Source organism: Malus domestica, chromosome 02 (assembly GCF_042453785.1).
Source record: "Malus domestica chromosome 02, GDT2T_hap1".
NCBI classification, from domain to species: Eukaryota; Viridiplantae; Streptophyta; class Magnoliopsida; order Rosales; family Rosaceae; genus Malus; species Malus domestica.
The window spans coordinates 8,175,001-8,202,746 of NC_091662.1; the positions used below are offsets into that span (position 1 = coordinate 8,175,001).

Consider the following 27,746-nt stretch of genomic DNA (forward strand, 5'->3'; position numbering starts at 1 on the left):
CATTTGCAATACTGAGAAAAAGCTTATTATTGTTGATAAAAATGCACACGACACCAATGGATCTTTGTGTGAAATTCTCCCCTCTTTTTTTCCCTCCCTTCCTATTTGAACGGTCACGGTTAAGTTACGTCAACATCTTATATTAATTTTTTATAGAAAGAGAAAAACAAAATAGAGAATGTGAGAGGAGGAGATGGAAGGGGATAGAAAGAAGAGGGGAAAGAATCTTTGTCCATCCAACAAAGGGTGACCATAACCTAAGATATAAAGATACTCGAAACTAAATGCTTCCGCCAATTTGTTAAAGAAAGAGACGTTGAAATGATGTGGCCGGTTGTTTATAAAGTTTTCTTTAAACATTTTAGGCGTGTCCAACAAAAAATGTATACCATTTTTGTTAGGACCACTTTAGAGCAAGTCCACCGGAGTGGACATTGCCCATCACTTAGTCCAAATAGCAGCCCAGCACCCTGTCCATTTCCTCCAGCCCGCGCAACAACCTGGCACCCAACCCATGCTGGTCTCTGGGCCAGCTCAAAACAGACTGACCAAGAAGCGGGGCAAAAAACGTGGCGCGTGCATGTCACAGGGCTCGTGGCGCGAGTGCCCGACAACATTTCAGATGCGGGGCCCGCACGCAGGCACACTCAGACCACAACCCGAGTAGGCGACGTGGCCCACTTTTAGCCGTTGGATTTCCAACGGCTATTTTTTGTAGACCGTTGGATTTCCAACGGTAAAAAAAAATTTAAATTTGACTTTTAAAATGTACCGTTCGATCACAGATCAATGGTCCACGTTTTTTTCATATTAAAAAAAAAGGCCCAACGGTCAGAAATATGACCGTTGGCCACGTGGCAACTCCCTGGCTCTTGGATTTGAATATTTTTCAAATCGAACGTCCAGATTAATTAACTATATTAAAATACAAAAAAAATTTAAAATATATAGAAATTTTTAAAAAAAATACAGAAAATTTTCAAAAATGGTATTTTTTTTCTATAAATACCTAACCCTCATCTTCCACCTTTACACCACATTTCAATATTTTCTACACTTTCTATACTATCTACATTTCAATATTTTCTACACTTTAAGAGAGAAAAATGTCTTCGTGGAAGCTCATTGAAGATGTTACGTTATGTGAATGTTGGGTTCATACTACTCATGACCCGATTACGGGTAATGAGATGGATAAGTGAGAAATTTGGAGTAAAATTATGAAAGCGTTTTGCGATGTACATGGAAAATACGCCAGAACCAGTCAAAGTCTTCAAGGTCGTTGGAAAAAACTCAACGCATCCTTTACTTGTTGGAAAAATGCCATATCTCATGCTTCTGGTAACCTCTGTAGTGGGACAAGTTTAGCGGATCAGGTGACAATATTTTTATTTATTTATATGCATTCCACCCACACCAATATTTTGATTTAGTTAATTTCGTATGTAATTTTTATGTTATTTCTTATGTAATTTTTATATGCATTCCACCTGCATCAAAATTTTAATTTATTTAATTTCTTATGTCATTTTTAAGTAATTTATATGCATTCCACCCGTATCAATATTTTAATTTATTTAATTTCTTAAGTAATTTTTATTTAATTTCTTATGTCATTTCTTATGTAATTTATATGCATTCCACCTGTATCAATATTTTGAATTTATTTATTTGTGTTACACCCGCATTTTTTAACACTATCTTATCCCACATTTTTATAGACACTACAAGCTCAAGCATTCTACAATTCAAAGAACCAAAACAAATCATTCACCAGATGGAAATGTTAGCAAATTGTCAAAGATTGCCCTAAATACAAAATTGTGGCAACCGGTCCAGAAGTTGTCATGCACGGTATGGGTCTACATAGTTCTCCAGAACCAGACATGGCTGAACAAGAAGCCGACACATTTGAAGACACGGAAGGGACACCTGAACAAGTGCTCGAGACCCAACCAACTCGTCAGTACCTCAGGCCTCAAGGTAAAAAGGCATAAAAGAAAAAAGGTAGTTCTTCCAAAAATGACTACACTAAATATATGGAGGAACTTGCTCGCCAAGGTGAACTGAACATGGCACAGGAAAAGGCTAGAGATGAGGAAAAAGTTGCTGTTATAGCAGCAATAATAGCAGTTACTGAGGCCCGTGATGCGGCGACTGAGAGACAAAGAGAAGTAGTTAATCGAGAAAACGAGCTGGTTAGAGAAGCACTTCATCGAGGAGAAGAAAGGATGGCTCAAGCAGATCGTGACACTATGAGCAAGTCTCTAGTAGGACTGTCTCCGAATTCTAAATATTTTTGGACATCGGAAAAAAGAGATGTCATGCGAAGGAGGCGTGCAAGAGATGTGGAAACAAGTCAAAGGGGTTCTAGCTACACAAATCATGGCAACCAAGATCCTAGCACCACATATCCTAACTCGAGAGACTTTGTATAATTTTTATGTAATTTCTTATTTTTTTGGAATTTTATTTAATATCTTATGTAATTTTTATGTTTTTTCTATTTTTTTCTTTTGAACTTTATTTAATTTCTTATGTAATTTTTACGTTTTTTTTCTTTTTTTCTTTTGAACTTTATTTAATTTCTTATGTAATTTTTATGTTATTTCTTATTTATTTTTGAAATTTTATTTAATTTTATTTAATTTATTATGCAATTTTAATGTAATTATTTATTTATTTTTGTACTTTATTTAAACACATGAAATAAGATTACATAAACTCACCAAATAAAATTACATAAACTCACCAAATAAACTTAAAAACAAAACACACTACATAGAATTACATAAACTCACCAAATAAACTTAAAAACAAAACCAAATAAACTTAAAAACAAAACACACTACATAGAATTACATAAACTTAAAAAAAAAAAGATACAATTTATTCTTCAACCACAAGCCTCATTTTAATTATCTTCGCCTTCATGCAATCCCCACTGGTGCTCAATCAAGTCATTCTGGCGGGTTACGTGCCAGTATGGCTCTTGCACATCAGTGTACCGCTGAACGATCAATTCATTGTAACGTCCATCGCGTTCCAATGGCTCGTGTTGCACTGGATCTTCGGTTTAGTCATGAGCACAGTAGATACGTGTTCTTGAGTTGTTCATCGGATCCGGCTCATATTCATCGACAGCATCATAATTATACTCATCTTCAACAATCATGTTATGGAGAATAATACACGTCATCCTGATGGATCGAAGAGCCTCGACATCAAACATGTTAGCTGCAGCCCTGACAATCGCCTAACGAGCTTGCAGGATACCAAAACAACGCTCGACATCCTTCCTACACCCTTCTTGACATTTTGCGAAGTGTTTTTCCTTTTCAGTCTGTGGATGTGGCACTGTTTTGACAAGTGTTGACCACCTTGGGTAAATGTCATCTGCAAGGTAGTATGATCCCTCGTATTGGGTACCATTAACCCAATATATGCATCTCGGCGATTTTCCTTGCAGCAGTTCGTCGAACACTGGGGATTGGGCAAGGACATTTAGGTCATTCTGAGCTTCTAGAACACCAAAAAAAATATGCCAAATCCATGTATCAAATGAAGCCACCGTTTCCAAAATAATGTTTTTGGCTCCTTTTCTGTCGTCATATGCTCATTGTCACGCACTTGGACAGTTTTTCCAAGTCCAGTGCATGCAGTCGATGCTTCCAATCATGCCAGGGAAGCCTCGTATCTCACCCTTCCTTAGAAGCCTTTGCATGTACCTTGGCGTGGGTGTCCGAAGGTACTCATTGGTGTAAAGGGCTTCAATCGCAGAGCAAAATCGCATCAGGGACTCCAGAACAGTTGTTCTTCCCATCCTCGCGATCTCATCCACTTGATCTGCAAATGCTCTATATGCAAGCATTCGCAAGGATGCCGTAATTTTTTGCTCCGGAATAAGACCTAGAACATGAAAAACATCATCTTTTTGCACAAAGTATGGATCATGGTTGCAAATATCACTCATGATTTTGTCGAACAAATTTCGTTGCATTCTAAAACGACGTCTAAAAATATGAAATATGATCAGGGAATATGCTATTGGGAATAAAATAATCTTCCAATAGATCTTTACCTCGTTTTTCCTTTTTTCTATCGAGGTTTGCAGCGCGTCTTGGTTTGGCTATCTGACCCACGGCTTCCATGACACGGCAGGAATGTGAGGCCTTCTGCCTTCTATGGTGATCATCCTCATCCTCCTCCATGAAGAAAGCCTTATCTCCACCTCCACCTTCCTTGAGATTGGCCAATTCTGCCTGTTGTGCCAACAACCTTTTCTGTTGCTCCTGCAACTGTTTATACACTCTTCTTGAAGAAGACATTGTAATAAGAACTCAAGGTTTGAAAACGATGAACAAGGATTCTGAGCTAAAAAGAAGGATTGAGCTTGGTGTGAGGATGGATGTAGGGATGTAGGGTTTATATGGACAAAAAAAAGAAAGGATGAGGTTCTGGACAATGTCACGTGGCACTACATGATTGGTTGAAAATCTTATCGAAATCTTGGCTAAATTATTGTAAACCGGAAGTGACATGTGGCGTGTCGGGATTGGTCGAAAATATTATCGGAAATCTATCCACAAAATAGTACGTTCGGATAATGACACGTGGCATGACGTGATTGGTTGAAAATCTCATCGAAATCTTGGCTAAATTATTGTAAAACGGAAGTGACACGTGGCGTGTCACGATTGGTTGAAAATCTTAGCGGAAATCTATTCACAAAATAGTACGTTCAGATACTGACACGTGGCGTGACGAGATTGGTTAAAAATCCTATCCGAAATTAAAACTATTTTATTTTTTTATTCTTTTAGAAAAAATTTTAAAAATTTTTAAATGGGCTGGGTGTCAGCGCATTTTGTAGGGGTGGAGATCGTTTGTGCCAGCGCATTTTTTTAGGGGTGGAGATGCATTGGTCTATTACTATTCATTGGAGTCTGTTATTGTTCACTGGAGTGGATAAATGGGTTGGGTGCTAGCACAAAGTCCTTAAGGGTGGACTTGCTCTTACAATACAAGTGAATGATTTCACTCTCTCAAACACCTAACTAAGCCAAAACAAAGAAAGAAATCAAGGTATTACTTTAGTCTAAAGAAGGGTTTTCAATTACACTTTTCAAATGAACAGTGTTTGTGACCGAATTTTACTTATTTATGGCCATGCCACTGAGTCTCTTTGCCACTGATTTTGCTGCTGGGTTACCATTTTTAGTACTTGAACTTAAAAAATCAGCATCAAAGATTGTAGTCCTTAATACGGTACGTATGCGGTTAAGGACTGCAGACCGTAAAACTTGTAGTCATCAGCACCATTCACGGCGACTAAAAGCCAAAGGGCAGAGACTCCGGCAAATAGAAAAGGACCTGTAGTCATCAGATCAATAGACACCCTTGATTCATTGGTTGGTTGAGTCATTCGAACTTCTTTGTGCGAAATCCCCGGAGAAAACAAAACAAGAATCGCATTCAGGCCAGACTGATTGATAAAAAAAATTATGTGGTCATCAACTGTGAAATGTGCTTGGAAATTTCACGGCGACTAAAACCCAATGGGAAAAAACTCCAGCAAATAGACAAGGACCTGTAGTCATCAGATCAATAGACAACCCTTGATTCATCGATGGATTAAGTCATTCAAACATCTTTGTGTGGAAACTCCCAATAGAAAACAAAACAAAAATCGCATTCAGGCGAGACTGATTGATAATAAGTTTACTGTGGTCATCAACTTAATATTCCTAGAAATTTAGCTCCCCACGAAATTCCCATCCTAAGAGTTCCATCAAAGTGCACATACAGGAGGTTATGATCATCTCTATATAAACCGCGATATCATGCTTGCTTCTTCACACCAATCACAACTTTAAATCAAAGCCATTGTCGATACAGAGTGCCCCTCTCATCATCAGTGGTGCTTTGTGAGCAATGGCTTTTGAAAGAAACATTTTAATTGTTGCCATACTCATCACCTTGGGGACCTTGGCGGACAAGGATTGTCTGCCCTCCACTTTCAGTGCCCTCCTGTTTTGTGTGGTCACAGTTAAGTCATGTCAACATTTTATATTGTTTTTTTTATAGATATAATAAGACAAAAATAAATAGTAATATAAAATGTTAACGTGGCTTAACTGTGGCCACACAAACAGGAGGGCACGGGAAGGGCACCGAAAGTGAAGGGCACCGAAAGTGAAGGGCACCGAAAGTGAAGGGCAGACAATCCTTGTCCGACCTTGGCATCTCAAGCCACGTCCCGCACATTGTACGAAGCTTCCATTGCTACAAAACATGAGCAATGGATGGAAAAGTTTGGGCGCGTTTACCAGGACAGCGCAAAGAAGGAAAGGCATTTCCACATATTCAAGAACAATGTGGAATTCGTGGAGAAATTCAACAGTGAAGGGAAGAAGACATTCAAGCTAAACATCAATCAATTTTCTGATACGACCCATGAAGAATTTCTCAGACATCATACTGGATACAAGAAGCCCACTGAATCTGTGACATCCCACATCGTTTAGGGAAGTGGATCCTGTAAGTCTTATATGTATATTCTCATCTCTACCTAGCACGAGGCATTTTGGGAGCTCACTAGCTTCGGGTTCCGTCCGAACTCCGAAGTTAAGCGAGTTCGCGCGAGAGCAATTCCATGATGGGTGACCCATTGGGAAATCTCGTGTGAGTTCCCAGAAACAAAACTATGAGGTGCGTGGTCGGGGCCCAAAGAGGACAATATCGTGCTACGGTGGAGTCGAGCCTGGGATGTGGTGGGGGCCCGAGCCGGGATGTGACAATTTGGTATCAGAACCAATCCCTGGCCGGAAGTGTGCCGACTAGGACGTCGGGTCCCTAAGGGGGGTGGATTATAACGTCTCACATCGCCCAGGGGAGTGGATCCTATAAGCCTTATATGTATATTCTCATCCCTACCTAGCACGAGGCTTTTTGGGAGCTCACTGGCTTCGGATTTCATCAGAACTCCGAAGTTAAGCGAGCTCGGGCGAGAGCATTCTCATAATGGGTGACCCACTGGGAAGTTCTCGTGTGAGTTCCCAAAAACAAAATCGTAAGGGCATGGTCGGGGCCCAAAGTGGACAATATCGTGCTACGGTAAGGTCGAGCACGGGATGTGGTGGGAGCCCGGGCCAGGATGTGACAGAATCAACATCATCCGCAGATGCATCTTTTACGTACAAAAACCTAAGCCTGACGGATGTTCCCCCAAGCATTGACTAGAGGGAGCAAGATGCTGTTACTCCTGTAAAAGATCAAGGGAACTGTGGTAAGAGCACCAACCACCATATTAATATTGGGCTAAGCTTACTCGTACATATATATTTTTAATTACTTTCTTCATGCATTCTTTCCTACGGAAATTAATTCATATATGTTTGTTTGAATACATGCAGGTTGTTGCTGGGCATTTTCTGCATGGCAGCAGTCGAAGGGATTACCAAAATCAAAACTGGCAAATTGATCTCACCGTCTGAGCAATAACTTGTGAACTGTGATACAAGTAACTTTGGCTGCCAAGGTGGTGACATGGCTAAAGCCTTTGCATACATTCAACAGAACGGAGGAATTGCCAGTGAAGAAAATTACCCATACCAGGGTTCGGATGGAACATGTGATATGAACCTGGCAAATGAGGCTGCTGTCAAGATAACTAATTATGCAAGGGTAACTCCCAACAGTGAAACCGATTTGCAATAGGCTGTATCCATGCAACCAGTCTCCGTTGCCATCATTGCCTCACAAGCCTTTCAGCTCTATTCTGGCGGGCTGTTCACTGATGATAATTGTGGGACAGAATTGAACCACGCTGTTACCATCATTGGGTATGGGACAACTGAAGATGGCACCACCTATTGGTTAATCAAGAACTCATGGTCCGGAAGGTGGGGTGAGAATGGTTACATGAAGATTCTTAGAAACGCCGATGCCCCAGAAGGTGTTTGTGGCCTCGCTATGCAAGCTTCCTATCCAATTATGTAATGTATTAATCAAAGGCTAAGGTGAGCTTTTTCACTTTGCCTATAGGCTCTAAGTACTACCAAGAAAACCCATAGGCTGTGAAAAAATGCCTGTATATTGTACTTGCTTAAAATATGCTCAATGAAATTACACTAATAAAATAAACTTGAGCAGACTCTAGACTGAAACCTTTACCTTGATATTCAACAAAGAATTTTCATACCCTGCTTACTTGGACCAAATTCATAACCGCAGCTGCAACGATGGTTTGATGGATTATGCCTTTGAATAGATAAATCAAAACAGAGGAGCAAGTGACGACACTAACATGGAAAACAAGGATGCTTCCCGGGTAACTGGTTATGGAGCGTGCTTTCCAGAGTGAAAACGACCTATTGAAGGTTGTGTCTTCCTAAGGCCATCTCCAACCGAAAGAGGGCCAAAGGGTCATGTTTAGCCCTATAGTCCTGCATGAAATTATTTTTTTAATGAACAGTGTTAGACTATATTTTACACCATCTCTAACCGAGGGGGCCAAAGGGCCATAAACCAAAACATAGCCATTTGACAAAAAATCAATCTCTAACCGAAATGGGCTATTTTAAAGCCCCCTCAATAATTTATTATTTTAACTGAATTAAACTACCATATTAAAATAAGGTTTTTGGACATATTTTGAGTGTCACTTGTCTCTAAGGTTTTCGGACATAATTGAATTAAACTACCATATTGAATTAAAATGAGATAAGATAGTATGGAATGATGAAAAATAGTATAGGAATGGCTTAGGTATTTATGGGAAAAAATATAGAATTTTTTATTATTTTTTTCAAAATTTCGTCTAAAAAACTTTGTAATTTATCATAAGATTAAATTATGTCAATGCCAAATGCACCTGACAAATGGCGCTGGAAACCGCTTCATAAAATTAAGGGCTTGTTTACTAATTTGTTAATTTTGTTTCAAGGATGCAAACTCAGTTACAAACAGGAGCTATTTCATGAAAAGACTATTCAGCCTTTATAGCTAGCTTTCCTCAATTGTCAACTTTACAGATTGATGAACAAGACAACTATTGTACTGGAGGGTTCTCTTTTATAGCTCAAATTAGTGATCTAGCAAAACCAACAACATTTCGAAATGCAGCAACAAATGTTAACTGGCAACGAGCAATGCAAGAAGAATTTGATGCATTGAAAGGTCAAGGCACATGGAAGCTAATCCCTCCAGCTACACATAAAGCTATCATTGGTAGTATATGGGTTTATAAGTTGAAAAAGAATCATGATGGTTCCATTTCAAGGTATAAGGCTAGATTAGTGGCTCAAGGGTATAATCAAGAACATGGTTTAGATTATTTTGAGACATTTAGTCTTATTGTGAGACATACCACAGTCAGGCTAATCATTTCTCTTGCAGCTCAGTTTAAATGGGAATTAAGACAGTTGGATGTCAAGAATGCATTCTTACATGGTGAACTGGAGGAAGAGGTTTATATGAAACAACCATAAGGTTTTGTGGACTCTACACATCCTGAATATGTATGCAAGTTGGTGAAATCTTTGTATGGACTAAAACAGGCCCCAAGAGCCTGGAATGCCAAATTTACAGGATATTTGCCTGCGATGGGATTCCAAATGTCTCAATCTGATACAAGTCTATTTGTTAAACATGATGGAACCGATATTGTTGTCCTTTTGTTATATGTGGATGATATTATTCTCATTGGATCCAACAAAAGTAAAGTTCAGGCCATAATTCAGGAGCTTGGAGATGTGTTCGAATTGAAAGATCTGGGCATATTGGCCTATTTTCTGGGATTACAGGTTGAGTATAAAGAAAATTGGGATATTTTCATAAACCAGTCTAAGTATGCAAGAGATTTGATTCACAAAGCTGCAATGGATGGTTGCAAACCTACTGCAACTCTATGTAAGCCTCATACCTAACTTCTAGCTACTAAGGGGGTAAGGCTTTGGATGATCCAAATGCATATAGGAGTCTAGTTAGTGTTCTGCAATACTTGACTTTTACTAAACCAAATTTGTCATATGCTGTGAGTGTGGCTTGTCAATATATGACTAATCCTACTGATATACATTTTGATCTAGTCAAAAGGATCTTAAGGTATATTCAAGGAACTATGCAGTGTGGAATTACATATTCAGCATCACAAGACACTTCCTTGACTGCTTTCTCAGATTCTGATTCGGCTGCAGATCCAAATACAAGGGGTTCCGTCACTAGGTTTGTTGTTTTCATGGGTCCAAATCCTATATCGTGGCAATCTAAGAAGCAAGCCTCATTATAATGGTGGATTGTTACATCAAAAGTAGTCGGTAGTAGTTTGCAAAGAAACTTCCTCTTCTTTAAATTATAGACCGCCAAGTAACAATTTTATTTTTTCAATCGTCAATGAAATTGTCATGAAAATTCATCTCCTTCAACTTGACCACATTCACATTGAAATGTAGTAGGTAGGAAATTGCTTGGTAGGTAGGAAGAAAAGCATGAGAACTAATATAACAAGAGAGAGTCCACATTCACATTGAAGGTGGTAGGAAACTGCTGCTTCCTTCACAGCAAGAAAAGCATGCAGCCTGATATATATAACAAGAGAGAGTCCATTGTACACACTCCGTACCATACTGCATATTCCAATTCTTTGAGAGGCTCTTTTCTTTAGTTTATTTGTCTTTAATTCTCTTATGGCCATTCAACTTGCCTCTTCTTCTTGCTTGCCTCCTTCATGGAGATACGATGTATTTTTGAGTTTTAGAGGTGAGGATACACGCTTTACTTTTACAGATCATTTATACGAGGCCTTGGACCGTAACGGAATCAACACCTTCATTGATCGCCATCTTAAAAGAGGAGAAGAAATATCACTAGCTTTTCTAAAAGCAATTGAAGAGTCGAGAATTTCCATCATTGTAATCTCTGAAAATTATGCATCGTCAAGATGGTGCTTGGATGAGCTCACACATATCCTTGAATGTAGAAGGTCAAGGCAGCAAATAATTTGGCCAGTTTTCTACAAGGTGGATCCGTCCCATGTACGAAATCAAACGAGTAGTTTCGGTGACGCATTTACAGGACTCGAGTGCAAATACAAGGACGAGGAGAAGATCCTCTTATGGAGGAGTGCTCTAAAAGAAGTAGCAAATTTGTCAGGACATACTGTCAAAGAGGGAGAGTACGTACATTTCTTCACTCCTTGTAGTTTGTTTAATTATATGATTCTGTATTTCAGGTTTCAGTTTCTACTACAATAATACCTATTTACTTGCGAGTTTCATTTTTAGTTGAGAGTACGTACCTATTTCAGGTACGTACAATAATACCTATTTAGTTGCGGGTTTCATTTTTAGTTTTTAAATCCCTAGCAAGCGGCACATACTTGACTGCAGCTATTCCATAAATTTCCAGCTTTGTTGAATGGCAAGTCTATAATTTACATATAAAGAAGATAACTCTTATCTATACTACTATATAAAGCCAGAAGCCCATTTGTAGTCACGGGCTTCACAAAAAATGATGGGACAAAAATGCCTTCCAAACAAAAAAGTTCAAAAACAGCCTAAAATAATGCATAAGTATTTTCGTAATATAAACAGTGTTTTTTTACAATTAATTTTTTTTATAAAGTTTTTTTATTTTTTTTATTTTTATAATTAGTACCTCACAATGACTTAATAATAATAATATGATTCAATCAGTTGTTAATTAAATATTATTTTCTCTATTTTTAAACACGTTCAAAACATCTTAAGAGGCGAGTAGTGCTGGTTATAAAAATGGTCTTTTGCGCTCGTATTATCTATACTAAGGAGGAGGGGATAGACTTACCATCACAATGAACTCGCAATAATGTGATTCAAAAAATGTCTTTTGCATGCTCTACGCACATGAACGCTAGTTTATGTTAAACCTACATGACCATCTTCTTCCTATAACCTACATGACCATCTTCTTCCTATATAATTATAGACTTGTCATTCACCAAAGCTAGCGAATCAGGCAGTGACTTTTGTTGTTGTTGGCACTCATTTTTCGTGTAAGAACCCAAATCCTCTTCGGATCTAAAAAATCTGAGCCAAAGGATCAAATGATCTGGACCGTTAAAATTTGATCAAACGGCTACAACTATTATAACTTTTAGAAGGCCTCCTGTTTGTAGCCGTTGGATCAAATTTCAACGGCTCAAATCGTTTGATCCTTAAGCTCGGTTTTTTAAAATCCGGAGAGGATCTGGGTTCTTTGTGTAATACTCTGTCATTTTTTTTTAGTGCTGATAAACTCATCCTGTTATTCTATTTTCTCACACGTTATTATTCCTTCCGCCATAAAAAATAAAAAATAAAAAAAAATAAAAAAAAAGAAAAGAATTTAACATCTTATTTTCCACCCACTATTATCCCTAAAATAACTTTTATACATCACACCTCAAATGTCCTATTTTCACCGCCAGACCCTTCGTGAACTAACTTTACACCAAAATCAAGATTGCAAATTTGTAACAGTCCAAATAGAAACAAATCTAGAAATTAACTTATCTTGTGAAAATTTACAACCTTAAAAGCTACATAGTCATTGGCTTTGTTGGAGAGTTGCAGAAAGCAAGAGATCTGCTTCATCAATTCAACTAATTTCGTTCGAAGCAAAAGAATTAAATCAAAAAAGTGGAACTAAGAATATCGAAACAGTAAAAAAAAAAAGGGTGAATCTGCAAGTAAAGGGGAAGAAGTTTAAAAGAGACATCGAACCAAGGTTTTGATTCCCCTGTCCGCTCTCTCTCTCTCTTAAATTGCTCTCCTAAAGCTAAGATTTGATTCAAATGAGTTGGATGCGATCAAATTAGGGGTGTGCTATCCACACACCCCATTTTACTTCTCACACACCACTTGATAATTTCTGTTCGTTGATCTTCTTCAATTCATCCGATCCGACATCCGAAAATTAAAAAGATGTGTGAGAAGTAAAATGAGGCCCTCAAATTAAAGATGAAAAATTGCAATAAAACGTCATAAAGTTTAGGGCATATTTGGTACTCTACTTGAATCCAACTTTTTAAACTCAAAAACAATTTTCAAGTTTTAGGCCTTAAAAACTTGTTTGGTAGGACTATTTTCAAAAACTGAACTCAAGACTAACTCAAAAATATAATCTATTCCCTATAAACATAAAATTTGAGTTTTTAGAGTTTTTAAACTTAAACTGACTCATTTTCTCTTCCTCCTCCCTCTCACTCCAAATCTATATATCCCTCTCACTCCAAATCTATAATATCTCTCTCTTTTCTTCTTTCTCTCTCCTCCTTTTTTTTTTACCTTTTCGTCTTTCCTCCAACCCTCTCTCTTCATTATCTCGGTTCTTTCTCTTACTCATCTTCCTCTTTACCTTGTCCGATCCTCTCTCTTTTTTCTCTTTCATTCAAATCATCTTTTACTTTCTTTCCTCCTCTCTCCTCTCTCCTCTTTCTCCCTCTCATGTAACCCCCTCATCTTTATAGATCTCTTTGTCTAGTTTAAGTCATAGATTTAAAAATTTTAAATCGCAAACCAATCAAGTTTTTTAGTCTTAAAGAAAATTGTTTTCAAGAAATGTTTTGAGAAATGATAAAAAAAATTCAAATAGGATATCAAACAAGCCCTTAAAATTTGTTGGAAAAATCCACAATCTAATGAACATATTTGGAATTGGAGCCCTAGAAATCACAGAAACAAACCATGAGAAATGCTATCTATCAGTGGATTCTTGAACTTCTTCCGCCACCGGAAATAATGGATCTTTCTCCCACCGATCAAAATTGACTCCATTAATTAATCAACCCAAATATATAAATGAATTAGCAACCAATCTTTTTTTTTTTTCCAAATAAAAAATGAACCCTAACTCAAAAATTGATTAATTCGAAATTAATTCCGAGTACAAAATTGACAGTGGAAGCAAATGGAAATCAGATATAGACAAAGAGGGTAAAAGGGGAAATTGGGTGAGGAGAGATTATTTCGGCTATGCAATTTGGATTTTCAAGTGACAGAAGATTTGGGTTGGGGAAGAATGAGAGAGAGAGAGTAGTTGAGAGAGGGAGAGATTCGAATAATTTGATACTGGTTTCCGAGAGAGAGATGGGAAGAAATAACGTAGCCGTCGGTGGAGAAGCTAGAAGGGAGAGACGAAACGGAATAGAGAAAAAAATGGGGGAAAGAGAAATGGAGGATGAAACGGTGAGGGAGAGAAACAATTAGGGTGCTTTTGTTTGACCTCATTAAATGGGACTGGACTGGACTGGACTACAGTCCCATGTTTGATAGGTGATGGGACTAAGTTAAGTGGGACTAAAGAGGACTCATGTGGACTAGAGGCCTCCTTAAAGGTTCTTAGTGAGGCCCTCCCCAAACCATGGGACTTGCTAAGACCGGCTTCTTCCTCCTCCCTGCAAGCCCCTCTGTGAGTTCTGGGCTTCTTAATTTTGGATTTCGATGGGATTTAATTAAGATCTGCAAACTATCCCTAGCAAGCTGCTTCGCTTCCCCATGGTCATCATCCTCTAAAATCTCGAATCTCATATTTCCCACCACCAACATCAACCACAAAAAAATCCCCCATCTCATATTTCCCACCACCAACCATCACCCGCAAAAAATCCTCAATCTCGTATTTCATGCCGCCACCACAGCCATGGACGAGCCATCTGAGAAGCTCCAGAACCTTAAGTCGCTGAATTCTCTGCTGCTCAAGGAAACCAAGGACCGCCAGCAGCAGGTGGAGTCGCTGGTGCAGGGCAAGGCAGATTTGGAGTCCGAGCTGAGTCGGTTCCGTCGTGGAGATTAAGCCACTTGTGAGCGAGTTGAGTGAGTAGAGCAAGGAAAATGTTGGGTTAGAGTTGGAGAAGAGTGTTTGTGGTGTTTTTGTTCTGACCCAGATGGAGCAAATGATGTCAGATAAAGTTTGAGATTAAGAGGGCGATGAGTAGAGAGATGGTGAAATTGTGAAGTTAATGAGGGAAGTGGAGCAGCTTGCTGGTGAACTCAAGATCGAGAAGGGAAGCTGAGAAAGAGAGATTATGTGAAGAAATTAATAATAAATTAATTTCGACAATAAACTACAGTATTATTTTCATTATCCTACTTGTTAATCCGACACTACACCAAATGCTTCACTAAATTAGTCCAGCTTAGTCTCTGAAGCTAATCCAATCCGAGACAGTCCGGTGCAACAAACGCCCCCTTAGGGATCTAACATTTTCATTAAAATGTGAGTGAAAAAATAAAACAATGTGATGGATTTGGTAGCCTTCTTTTTTTTATTACTTTTTTTTCTTTTACAAAGAAATATAGCAAAAAAATTGATTGACTAAATGTGTCAGTTTTTTATTTAAACTGGTAGGTATGAAGCTACATTTATCAATAAGATTATTAAGGAAATCTCAGTCGAAGTACTACAACGCACTTATTTGAATGTGGCCAAATACCCAGTTGGAATACAATCTTGTGTAGAAGAGGTGGAAGAGATTTTAGATGTCGGTGAAAATGGTCGTTGTGTGGTTGGGATTTGGGGGGCATCTGGAATTGGCAAGACAACAATTGCAAAAGCTGTTTATAATGCAATTGCTCATAAGTTTGAAGGTAGTTGTTTCCTAGCAGATGTGAGAGAAACATTAACATCACATGAAGGCATAATCAAACTACAAAACACTCTTCTATCAAAAGTTCTACGTGGTACAGAGTTGAAAATTGACGATGTTCATCACGGAATCAGCCTTATAGAGAAACTTTTGAGACGAAAGAAGATTCTCTTAATTCTTGATGATGTGAATGAATTGGAGCAGTTAAACAACTTGGTTGAAGTCGATTGGTTCGGTGAGGGTAGCAGAGTGATCATAACCACAAAAGATAGAGGATTGCTAGAATCTTATGGGGTCGAGTTGATATACGAGGTCGAAAAGTTAGAAGATGACATGGCTCTTGAGCTTCTATGTTTGAATGCCTTTGGAAGAAAAGAACCTTCAGATGATTATTTAAGCCTTGCACAACGTGCAATAGCCTATGCTCAAGGACTTCCGTTAGCTATTACTCTTATAGGTTCTCATCTGCGTAATAAAAGTATAGATAGTTGGCAAGCTATATTGGATAGTTATGATTCTTACGAAGGAGAACCTTATAGAGGTATTCAAAGAATACTTCGAAAAAGTTATGATTCTTGGGATGATGTAATGCAACAATTTTTCCTAGACATTGCATGCTTCTTCAAGGGTGAAGATAAAGACTATGTATTACAAATATTGAGAAGTTTGAAGCTCAGTGTACCTCAAGATTGTATTGAAGAACTCGTTGAGAATGCCATCATAACTATTGAAGGTAATAGGATTTTGATGCATGACTTGCTAGAAAAAATGGGTAAGCATATAGTTATTAAAGAATCTCCCACTGAACCTGGAAAACGTAGCAGGTTATGGTTTCATGAAGATGTGTACAATGTTCTAACTGAAAATAGGTTTTTTATTAAGATTACAATGATTGGAAATGGGGTGGTGGGGATTTTGGCCGAGTCTGTGAACAAGTGGGAGAGAAGAGCGCCTCTGACGCCGTCACACTGCGCTCTGCTGCTCCACAGTGCAAGAGATAAAACCGGAGTTTCTCGGATCATACTGCAGCCCTCGACGAAGAGAATTCATCATGATGCAATGTATGAAGATGTTGGATGTGAAATCTCTGAGGATTTGTCACAATGTGGTTTGATCCTCGGCATCAAACAGCCAAAGGTACTAATTTTTCGTTCGTTTTATATACCATCAAGTTTGTCAATTGATTTGCACATGTAAACAGAATAGTTTAGAATATCGCCTTGTAAAGAGAAATTTTGTCGATTGATCATAAATTTTGATACAATTGTTTGGATTTGGTGCAGCTGGAGATGATTCTGCCGGATAGAGCTTATGCGTTTTTTTCGCATACTCATAAGGCTCAGAAGGAAAACATGCCACTCTTGGATAAGGTCTTGTTTGATTTTCGTATGTTTTCGAGCAGTTTTAAATACTTGTTTTTCTTCGTTAGCAATTTATAACTCACTGTGTGGTGTCCAGATCCTAGCAGAAAGAGTGTCTCTCTATGATTACGAGCTTATTGTCGGGGATCATGCGAAAAGACTACTTGCATTCGGAAAGTATGCTGGTAGAGCAGGATTTATCGACTTCTTGCTTGGTTTAGGACAGAGTATGTTCCAATTCATACAGTATCTGAGATGTTTTGAATTCATCTGCTGTGGTGAAACTGTTGGTCAAGGCAATTTTATGTTTGAAATAATGCATGAGCTGGCGTTTTCGTATTCATTTTTGTTTAGCTATGTTAATATTTGACCATCTCTTGTGTACTTTCGGGTACTTTGGATGTCAGGTTTTTTCTCACTTTGTTTTAATTTGTCAAGGGTACCTAAGTCTTGGATATTCGACCCCGTTCCTATCGTTGGGTGCATCTTATATGTATCCATCTTTGGCTGCTGCCAAGGCGGCTGTAATTTCTGTGGGCGAAGAGATGGCAACTCTCGGACTGCCATCAGGGATCTGTCCTCTTGTCTTCGTTTTCACTGGTTCAGGAAATGGTACATTGCTTGATCTTACGAAGCTTAAATTTCTTTAACATCTAATAGCAAAATATATCTTATGTAATTTTATTTCCTGTAGTTGCTTCTGGTGCACAAGAGATATTTAAGCTTCTTCCTCATACTTTTGTGGAACCAAGTGAACTTCCAGCGCTATTTGGGGTGGTAAGTACTAAAACTAGTACAGTAAATGTGGTTCCAACTTGGTCTTGTAAGATAACAATAATAGAAGGAAAATGCACTTCTAATTAGGTTCTTATCGACTCGAGAGACATAAAGTTTAGGTGGAAACTGCTCTGTACAAATAGATGTCACCCTTCTTTGTGTTAGGTTTTCATTTTTTATTTACTGATTAGGCCAAGGATGCTGCTCAAACTACTCGAAAATCGAAAAGGATCTTCCAAGTATACGGTTGTGTTGTGACTAGTAAACACATGGTTGAACACAAAGATCCAACAAGAGAATTTGACAAAGTAAGCCCCGATCTCATAGTCATCTTTTAATTCTTCATTCCTCACGTCTTGTTTTTCGCCAACGTATAACAGATTATACTAACTCAAAACGTCTGCATTTTTCAGGCTGACTATTATGCGCATCCAGAACACTACAACCCTGTTTTCCATGAAAAAATAGCCCCGTATGCATCTGTAATCGGTATGCTTTACACTCTTCTATCAATTTTTTAGACAAATCAATAGAGTTAATGTCATTAAATGAATGCCTTGGATTTTAACTTATGGATTTTCGAAACCTTGGTTCTCAACTATCGTTATCCATTTCATCCTCTCATCCCATTAGATTTTAAAGAGACAAACTTTACTCTTTATGTTCTTTGCGCCTTGAAGTGAATTGCATGTATTGGGAGAAACGATTTCCACGCTTATTGAGTACTAAGCAGGTTCAAGATCTAACAAAGAAAGGAAGTGTGCTTGTTGGAATCGCTGACATAACTTGTGACATAGGGGGGTCAATAGAATTTGTCAACCAAACCACATCAATTGACTCACCTTTCTTCAGGTATAAGTCATAAACTCCATAGATTCATGCATAAACACAACCTCAAAATGCATTTTCTTGCTCGCAACATAGCATTTGCAGCTTTGAAAATAACAGTTCTTTCGGTATCATGGTTTGCAGATACGATCCTGTGACTAATTCTTACCATCGTGACATGGACGACGCTGGTGTGATATGTCAAGCTGTGGACATTCTTCCGACAGAATTTGCAAAAGAGGTGCACTACTTTCATCCCTGCCTTCTTTTTCAGTAAATGCAGTAATTCTAGGATAGTCTAATGCCAGAGATTATACTTCTCGTGGTTTGATAAAACATTTCTTTAATTTTGGGAAGGCTTCGAAACATTTTGGAGACATATTGTCCAATTTTGTTGGTAATTTGGCTTCTACAAAAGACATTACAAAGTTGCCTGCACATTTAAGGAGAGCTTGCATAACCCATGAAGGAGCACTTACCTCATTGTATGAATATATTCCGCGTATGAGAAAGTCAGACTCAGAGTAAGTTTCGCTTTCATTTCACATATATACTTGCCTCTTGTTCTTTGTTGTTACGATAAGCATATATTCTCCTTTTGATTTGCAGAGAAATATCTAAGAATCCTGCTAATCACAACTCTAACAAGAACTACAACATATCAGTAAGTTTCTCTATTTCTATTAACAATTTCGGATATTTCTCTGCTTTTCATGCCATATATGCTGAGTTTCATTTTAAATCACAGGTATCTCTCAGTGGTCACCTATTTGATCAGTTTCTGATAAATGAGGCCTTAGATATCATTGAAGCTGCAGGCGGCTCCTTTCATTTGGTTAAGTGTGACGTGGGTCAATGTTCGAATTCTCCATCATTCTCTGAACTTGAAGTAAGTAGACCTCTAGCCAGTTTGGTCATCGGAGAGTTTTTCACTTTGGTATCTTCGAGTACAAGTTATCTTTACGCCAACTTTCATAGCATGAAATCGTTGTTATGGACAGGTGGGTGCAGATGACAGGGCCGTTCTTGATCAAATTATCGACTCTTTAACTTCTCTAGCGAATTCAAACGAAAATCATGACTTAAAGCAAGAGAAAAATAAATTTTCTTTGAGTTTTGGTGAAGTCCAGCACAGTCCCACTAAAAAGGGAAATGACACAAAAAGAAAGGCTGGGGTTCTGATTATTGGAGCAGGCCGGGTCTGCCAGCCAGCTGCTGAGATGTTAGCATCAGTTAGCGGAATGCCATCCCACGAATGGTACAAAACATGCCTTGAAGATGAATTCGAAGAGATTAATGATGTGCAAGTTACTGTTGCATCTCTCTACCTAAAGGATGCTGAAGAGGTATGGCTGCAGAAAATCATATATTTCAAAAACCTGCTTTCAATTCTATCATGATGTATATTTTTTCATTCAAGAATGATGCGCAAACTTTTATGTGTTCGTCTCATTTTTTTGCATTTGAACATTTTGATGCTGAAATTTTGGAGCAGATCACTGAAGGTATTCCAAATGCAACAGCAGTTCAACTTGATATTTCGGACACTGGCAGTCTGCATAGGTATATATCTGAGGTAATGACTTTTCTGCAGTACGGTTTAAAGAGCAGTTTTTGAATTTCAGAGAACTCGAATGCCTAGCAGCTATATCACAGATGATCAAAATGATTTGTTTAACTTAGATGTCTACTATTTTCGGTGTTCAAAACTTGCAAAGCTTCAATCGCAGTCTTATTTTTTTGGTGTTCTTTGTTTCCCTCATGCAGGCTGAACTTGTTATAAGTTTACTGCCGGCTTTTTGCCACGTTACTGTAGCAAATGCATGTATTGAGGTACTTCACGTTGCCTCACTGTTATATTTTCTTTGTTTTTCGTTCTTTACTTTTTCTGCCTTCCTTCAGCTAAGGAAAAAGGTTTTGTGTCTTCATTCAGCTTAAAAAGCATCTTGTCACTGCTAGCTATGTTGATGAATCCATGTCAAAACTGGATGAGAAGGCAAAGAGTGCTGGTATTACGATTCTTGGTGAGATGGGCTTGGACCCTGGGATAGGTAATGACTTTATGTCCGGAAGTGCTTTTAGAATAACCAGAAACGCTTTCAAATGACCAAAAAGAGAACTATTGAAACTAGTCCTTGTGATTGCAAAAACTTTGGCCTATTAGTAATGCAATTACTATTTTGATTTCGTCCGACTTCAGATCATATGATGGCGATGAAGATGATCAACCAAGCACACGTTCGGAAGGGGAAAATAAGGTCTTTCACTTCTTACTGTGGTGGACTGCCATCCCCAGTTGCAGCAAACAATCCGTTAGCATATAAATTCAGGTTACTCGGATTGGATACCCTCCTTAATTATATCTACTGTGTATAGTTTTCCTTCTAACTTCTATTAACCTATCATTTCAGTTGGAGTCCTGCAGGAGCTATTCGAGCTGGACGTAATCCTGCCACGTACAAATCTAACGGCAAAGTTGTAGAAGTTGATGGTATGTTGTCAGTGATGAGCTATTTTGATTATCATAATGAATACGAGTCATTCTGCACTTTTTCACTTTTATCTTTATGGTACAAAATTGCAGGGAAGGATCTTTATGATTCAGCTGCGAAATATCGGGTTCCAGACCTTCCAGCCTTCTCGTTAGAATGCCTTCCAAATCGTAACTCGCTAGTTTATGGGGACTTGTATGGAATAGGACATGAAGCATCAACAGTCTTTCGTGGAACTCTTCGATATGAAGGTATGACATTGCTTGGCTTCTAGGTTAAGTTAATGCTTAGATTCTTACTTGAATTCTATTTTGTGTAGGGTTCGGAGAAATAATGGGAACGCTTTCAAGAATTGGTTTATTCGAATCTGAACCTCATCCGCTTCTTAAGGATGCAAAGAGACCCACATTCAGGAAATTTTTGTCCGAACTCCTCAAAATGAAAACTGAAGATCTGGACAGACCTCTGATAGGAGAGAAAATCATCCCCGAAAGGATTGTCACGCTCGGATACTGCAAAGAGCAAGGAGCTGCTGTGAGGGCAGCTAAGACTATCCTGTATGCACATTGCACCTCTTACCCCTTTTCTTTCCATTCTTCTTGTGTGCTCGTATTTTCTAGACAGACTAATACTGAAATGTATCGGTTTGTTCTCCATGTGGAACAGATTTCTGGGACTTCACGAGCAGAAAGAGATCCCCTCCTCTTGCAAAAGCGCATTTGACGTTGCTTGTCTTCGGATGGAAGAGAGATTAGCATACTCCAGCATGGAACAGGTAGGTTACTTGTGAGACAAGTGAAACAGCGTTATGATAGCCAAGTCATTTTACACCAAAATTATGCATAACCTGTGTGATTTGTGGTCAGGATATGGTGCTTTTGAATCATGAAGTGGAGGTTGAGTTCCCGGATGGACTTCGAGAGAAGCATACAGGCACTCTACTGGAATTCGGGAAAATGAAGAGTGGTAAAATGATCACCGCCATGGCGTTCACTGTTGGAGTCCCGGCAGCCATTGGAGCTCTGGTACTTGCTGCACGTTTCTATGATCTTCTATAGTATGCAGTGAGATAAATCCCTAACCAAATTTACTTCCTTGCAGCTCATACTTGGAAACAAGATCAAAACCAGAGGTGTCTTGAGACCTATCGAACCAGAAGTATACGTCCCAGGTAACCACTTGCTCTTATTCATCATGATTTAGCCTTTTCGACATGAAATTTTGTTGTCCGCAACATAACTGGCGTATTTTTGTGGTGTTGCAGCAATGGATATACTACAAGCATATGGAATCAAGTTAATGGAGAAGATCGAGTGATCCGAACTATCTCCATTCGTCTTTCCTGACAAATATCGACTGATCCAACTTGAAACTCGACGCGCTACTGCCTGGTATCGCTCAGGCGCAAGGGAGCACAGATATTTGAAAGGAAGTGTTTGATGTAAATTATGTAACAGGGCTCCAATGAGAAGTTTGCAGTGCCTTTTTTCTCTAAGTTTAGCGGAAAATGGCGTTTGCAAATGGGAGGAGCTTACTGTTCCTACTTGGTGTAAGAAAAATAACTATGCGAACAATGAATTTGACACACTTTATCAGATCGAAATTCAAATACTTGAGTTCTCCAGGAATGCTTTGTGATCACATCCAATTGAGCTGGTTATCGTGTCGGGTTCAAACGAACATGATCAAACGTTAATGCCGTACAAGTTTGTGCAACAAAATTGAGAAACAACCGATTCATGAGTTCAATGCAGTGTGCAGGCATTTTCATGGTTGTCAAAAACAAAATAATAGGGTTAGAACAAAATCCGACATCTCCGTCGTTCTACTAATAAAACTGCAGCAGCAGTAAGGGATGGGTTGGGTTTCAATCGGTTCAGTTTTTTTCGGATTTTGGTTTTTCAAACCCACCCCTGGCAGCAGTAATGGCAAATACAAAACAACTAGCAAACCTAAAGAACAAAACAAGGTCACACAGTCAAACAAGGGAAAATTTTGGATTATTCAAGAATTTTCGTCATCCTCCATATTTACAACTTGGGAGTTTTCCTTTTACCCTATTCTCTTCTAAATGAATAATAAGGAGAAAAAGGAATAGAAACCAAACCCAATCCAGGGTTGGCTTTCAGAAATCTGACACCTAGTTGCCAGAAGTTGGGGCAATGATATGATATTATCACTTCTCACCATTGTCCAACTAAAACTGTCACCGGACAACCCTATTTGGTACGGTCTCTAAAAACTTAGAGTTTCGTCATCAACGATACTTTCTGTAGCATCCTTCTGATGCACTCCATGTTCTCAACATATCTTGACAAATTGGCATTCAATATGGTAATGGGTTGTAAGAATAAAAACTATGAAATTATGCTGTTTATGGTCATCAGCTGCTTCTCGACTGCTTCCCAGTTATGAACCTTGGTGACCAGGGGGTGCTGATCAACAAGCAGGTAAACATGCATCATTATTGGAACAGGAAACTTGAAAAGCGGATTTATAGGTTCTAAAAACTGAAGGAAAAATGCTTCAAAAGATGCATACTGAGAAGTTTCAAATTCATAACATCTTCGAAACTATCTGAAGTTGTTCTTGAGGATACCTGCATATTTCTGACTTAGGCCTGGACTCTCCATGCAAAGCCCAGTGGTTGCCAAGTGAATCTCCTGAAACAGCCCTGAAAAATGTTGTTCGATCCATTGAAGAGTGTGGTCCTTAATTACATTCTGCCGAGACCTATTAGCACAGACAAGGATAGGCAAAATACCCATGCGTTTGGGTAATTGTGGTTACCCGCCCATTTAAAGTTCACGGTTACGGTTATGGGTAACCGTTTAGAAGAACAAACGGTTATGGGTATAACCGTTTATCCGTGAAATTTAAATGGGCGATTATGGGTATTACCAGCGCTTATAACAGATATCCATCGGTTATGGGTATTACCCGCGGTTATAATGGGTATCCATTTACCTATTTAATTTAATATATATAAAATTTAAAAAAAAAATTAAAAACCCTAAATTTTCAATCTCTCCACCAGACTCAGAGATTATGCATTAAGGTTATCGTTTGATGCATTTTTTTGTCAAGGTGCATTACACCCTCATTGTTGGTGGGAAACTAGAGGGTTTATGAGGTATTTTCCCTTTGGTGGGAAACTGTTTGTTCATCATGTTGGTGGGAAACTGGAGGGTTTATGAGGTATTTTCCTACTTGTTTGGGTATATTATTTCAATTATTGGAATTGTATGAGGACTTAAATAATTAAAATAGGGAAATGCATGCTAAAATATACCTATAACGGTGTTTAATTGTCAGAAAACTATAATTATGACAAATTTTTCTTTTGTAATTTTCAAGTTGTTAAAAAAAACATGTAGACGGGTGAAAAATGGGTAAATGGGTAAAAAAAAGAATAAACGGGTTCAAAAATGGGTAAACGGGTAAATGGTTATGGTTAAATGGGTAAACGGTTATGGTTAAATAGGTACACGGTTATGGGTATGGTTAACCGTTTATAAACGGTTATACCCATAGTCATTTATGCAATTACCCAATGGGTAAACGATTATGCGGGTATAAACATAAATGGTTATGAGTAAATAACCGCAGTTACCCGCCCGTCATAACCGTTGCCCATCCTTCCTTGCACAGAGATGCCAAAAGATCAAGTTACTAAATGCTCGGATAACCATAATAATAAAATGGTCTCAGTTAATTGTACATACGTCACACCCGACAGGTCACATAAATCTGACAACTTATGTATCGTCTCCTGAGCACCTGGGAGTGGATGGATCCCGATCTTGAAATATGATGTTTTAAAGAACTCGTGAACACGATAATCGGCTGTCAAAACGAAGTAGATAACCAATCATGCCTATGCTTTAAAGAAAGGAAAAAAGATAAGGCAGGAAAAATTTAAGCAGCAATCTCAAAACATTTATCAAATGTCAGAATTAAAAATTGACCACGAAACCAAAAGAATCTGGTGATTTAACGCAAAGATGGATACATTTGTAGTACCTTCATCACGTGAACAGTTCCATATCTGTAACAGAAAAAAAATTGATGCATTAGGATATGTTCACGGAAATGTAAGTATTCTCCCAAGAAAGCATATCATAGGAAAGGGTAACAGAAAATGTAAAAATATATCCGTGAAGCCTGCTACCAAAGAGAATTGGCACCTTAAACTACAGACTAAAGAACTCAGATTTCTGGAGTAACAACTCAACTCAACTCAACTCAATCAAACAGAGCGAGGAATGGATGTGAAAAGGTTGAACCTCCTATAACGGATGCGAATTTAGACGAGCAGCGGCGGCGGCGGCTGGGAGATAATTGTCAAGATGCATTCAGAATAGAAACTGTTAATCCTGATCTAATGAGTGCGGAACCCGAAGGGGCAACTCATGTGTGGCCTGGGTTAGTGAATTTAGTCGAGCAGCAGCGGCAGTGGCTGGGAGATATTTGTCAAGTTATATTCTATTTCTGTGAAAGCGTATGCATTAAAAGCTGCGGGGTGCACCTCCTAGCCTCACATATCGTGAATGATGAATGTGATGATCTGTTAAAATGGTTTTCCTTAGATATCGTTGATGATGAATATGATGAGTAACAACATCGGCTTTCCTTATCTTCGGAGCCAGCGGATTATCATTCAAAACACAGGCAGATTGATCTCAATGTTCCTATTGGTATTGAGAAGGAGGAGGAGGAGGAGCAAGAGTAACCGTCCATTTCAGATGATCCACAATTTCTGATTTATTAGTAGTTCGGGTACGCATTCGTTTGTTCATTTCCATTTTCCTAATCTTTAAAATAAGGCGCCGTCGGATTACAATTTCAGTTTACAGTTTCCATTTATTTGAAAACTGAAAACTGAGAACTCATTTGGCAACTACTCCTTGTTCTACCGTCTTGCATTTGCCCTTCTGTTTTCTTGATATGTAGACGTTTTTCTTCTTCATAACTTCTTGTCCTACTGTCAAACGTATGCATTTTTGCACCTATAGTAAATCAATGCAGTAAATTGTCTAATTTGAACCATCTGCATATATAATCTGGCTAGTTGTTGCTTTTACACTAATCTGGGTTATAAAAAGCACTCTCTATCTAAGAGAACGAAGATGGCCTCCCCAACTCGATATATTATGTCCGGAGGATACCTTTACCTATTGTGTTACATATAAATTTATATCTACACATTCTACTTTTAAGTTCGCACAATTTATATGTCTTTATCTTTAGCGGTCCTAAACAGACCACCCTAACTACAACAAAAACTTAGTGGCAGCAAATTGATGACATTAATGTTACTGTCACTAAAAATAAATAAATGCTTTTAGTCACGACAAGGTTGAGACTAAAAGTATAAAATATTGTAACTGAAAAATTTAATCATGAAAAAGTTATGTATCTCAGTAATAGGGTTGTGACCGCACACCCCGTGAGTAATTGATTTAGTCCAAAAATAAAAAACAAATAGGTAGACCTAAAATTTATTAGTCACGAAAATTAAACCAATTCCTACATTTTAGGTACAAACATTGCAATCATTTGTGTCAGCCATTATTAATGACTAATAGACATTTAGTCACAACTACTTTTCGCAACAAAAAAAATCTTAGTAACAACGGTCTTCCATAACTTTTTTTTTTTTTTTTTTTTTTTCGAGGTTGATTTGGACCCTTCTGATTTATGATAAAACTGCTGCACACATACAGCTGAAAGGGTTCGAAAAGAGGAGAGACAAAATGCGTAAAAGTCGAAAACAAAATAATCTCAAGGACTTGGAGAGAATTTGAAAACCTCGACGACAGTTCAATGACTATGATATAGGCTGGCTGTCGGGAACGAATTCAACGCGCTCGCTGTCCTCTTCCAGTTGTGACTGAGACGCCGTAAGTTTCGCCTTCTTGAATGTGCTTGAACTTTTAGCCAATTCATCCCAATTCATGTCCTTCATGCCGGAAGTGCATGATTTTATGACGCTTCTCCCACCAGCCCTTCCGCCTCTTGGCGTGCTCATATCTGCATTGCTTTCCCCATCTGAGTAGCCAGATGACGAATAATCTGATGGAGTTTGGGTGCTGGCTTTTGAAAGTTCTTTATCTTCATCTTCAGAACTCCCACTACTCTATTATCAACAGCTAGCGACTCTAACGAAAGTCTAATAATCACAACAAATCAAGACTAATATCTTCCATTCTATCACTTGCACTTTCTTTTCTTGCCTAATATCTAAAAATATCATCAACAAAAAATAGAAATACCATCAAGCTAATCAAATCAATTAAAAGTTGTTTCTACAAGATAAAATCGTCTACAAATCAAATGCTGAAATCAGTAGAAATCCACACCTAGGAACTTCCAATTCAGTCCTCAATGCCAGCAATGGAGAAAAGCATGTACCTCAAGAATAGTACCATAACTAACATAAGTTAAACCAGACAAGTTGAATCAGAGAAACTATATAACTGACCCAGTCAAAGGCTCTTCTTATTGCATCAATGAATTATTATTTTTAGATTCAACAATTCAACATTATCTCCAAATCCACACCTTTCCATCGCCCAACTTATCGAGCTCCAACACAAGTTATTTACTTTGTAAAGTATTTCATATTTCTTTCCCTTTTTTCACTCACCTTGATCCACCTTCATACTCTATGAGTTT

At 38.3% G+C, this 27,746-nt stretch overlaps 2 protein-coding genes and 1 long non-coding RNA gene across 3 annotated transcripts; 2 read left to right on the forward strand and 1 right to left on the reverse strand.

Moving 5' to 3' along the window:
• Window positions 1-2,698: 2,698 nt before the first annotated feature.
• LOC139190385 (uncharacterized) lies at window positions 2,699-4,389 on the reverse strand. The gene is made up of 2 exons (XM_070810603.1): window positions 4,082-4,389; window positions 2,699-3,909 (listed from the first exon to the last, which is right to left on the reverse strand). The coding sequence occupies exons 1-2, from the start codon at window positions 4,326-4,328 to the stop codon at window positions 3,623-3,625; spliced, it is 534 nt and encodes a 177-aa protein (XP_070666704.1). The 5' UTR covers window positions 4,329-4,389; the 3' UTR covers window positions 2,699-3,622.
• Window positions 4,390-6,671: 2,282 nt separating this feature from the next.
• On the forward strand, window positions 6,672-8,153 carry LOC139190386 (uncharacterized). The gene is made up of 2 exons (XR_011574602.1): window positions 6,672-7,288; window positions 7,416-8,153. It is a non-coding gene; the product is annotated as an uncharacterized lncRNA (long non-coding RNA).
• Window positions 8,154-10,633: 2,480 nt separating this feature from the next.
• LOC103418228 (alpha-aminoadipic semialdehyde synthase-like) lies at window positions 10,634-22,696 on the forward strand. The gene is made up of 25 exons (XM_070807555.1): window positions 10,634-11,176; window positions 15,373-16,747; window positions 16,894-16,980; window positions 17,069-17,198; window positions 17,410-17,583; window positions 17,666-17,748; window positions 17,940-18,056; window positions 18,162-18,237; window positions 18,429-18,600; window positions 18,721-18,817; window positions 18,934-19,100; window positions 19,186-19,240; window positions 19,325-19,465; window positions 19,578-19,922; window positions 20,072-20,152; window positions 20,344-20,409; window positions 20,510-20,627; window positions 20,777-20,906; window positions 20,988-21,067; window positions 21,161-21,319; window positions 21,388-21,625; window positions 21,735-21,843; window positions 21,935-22,093; window positions 22,170-22,239; window positions 22,333-22,696. The coding sequence occupies exons 1-25, from the start codon at window positions 10,689-10,691 to the stop codon at window positions 22,383-22,385; spliced, it is 4,770 nt and encodes a 1,589-aa protein (XP_070663656.1). The 5' UTR covers window positions 10,634-10,688; the 3' UTR covers window positions 22,386-22,696.
• The last annotated feature ends 5,050 nt before the right edge of the window (window positions 22,697-27,746 follow it).

Coding starts and splice junctions, on each gene's coding strand:
- LOC139190385 (XM_070810603.1), bottom strand. CDS start 4,328: ATGTCTTCTTCAAGAAGAGTGTATAAACAGTTGCAGGAGCAACAGAAA. Junction 3,910..4,081: donor TAGAAAAAAGGAAAAACGAG/GTAAAGATCTAT, acceptor TTCATGTTCTAG/GTCTTATTCCGGAGCAAAAA.
- LOC103418228 (XM_070807555.1), top strand. CDS start 10,689: ATGGCCATTCAACTTGCCTCTTCTTCTTGCTTGCCTCCTTCATGGAGA. Junction 17,584..17,665: donor TTTCACTGGTTCAGGAAATG/GTACATTGCTTG, acceptor TATTTCCTGTAG/TTGCTTCTGGTGCACAAGAG. Junction 20,410..20,509: donor TAGCAAATGCATGTATTGAG/GTACTTCACGTT, acceptor GTCTTCATTCAG/CTTAAAAAGCATCTTGTCAC.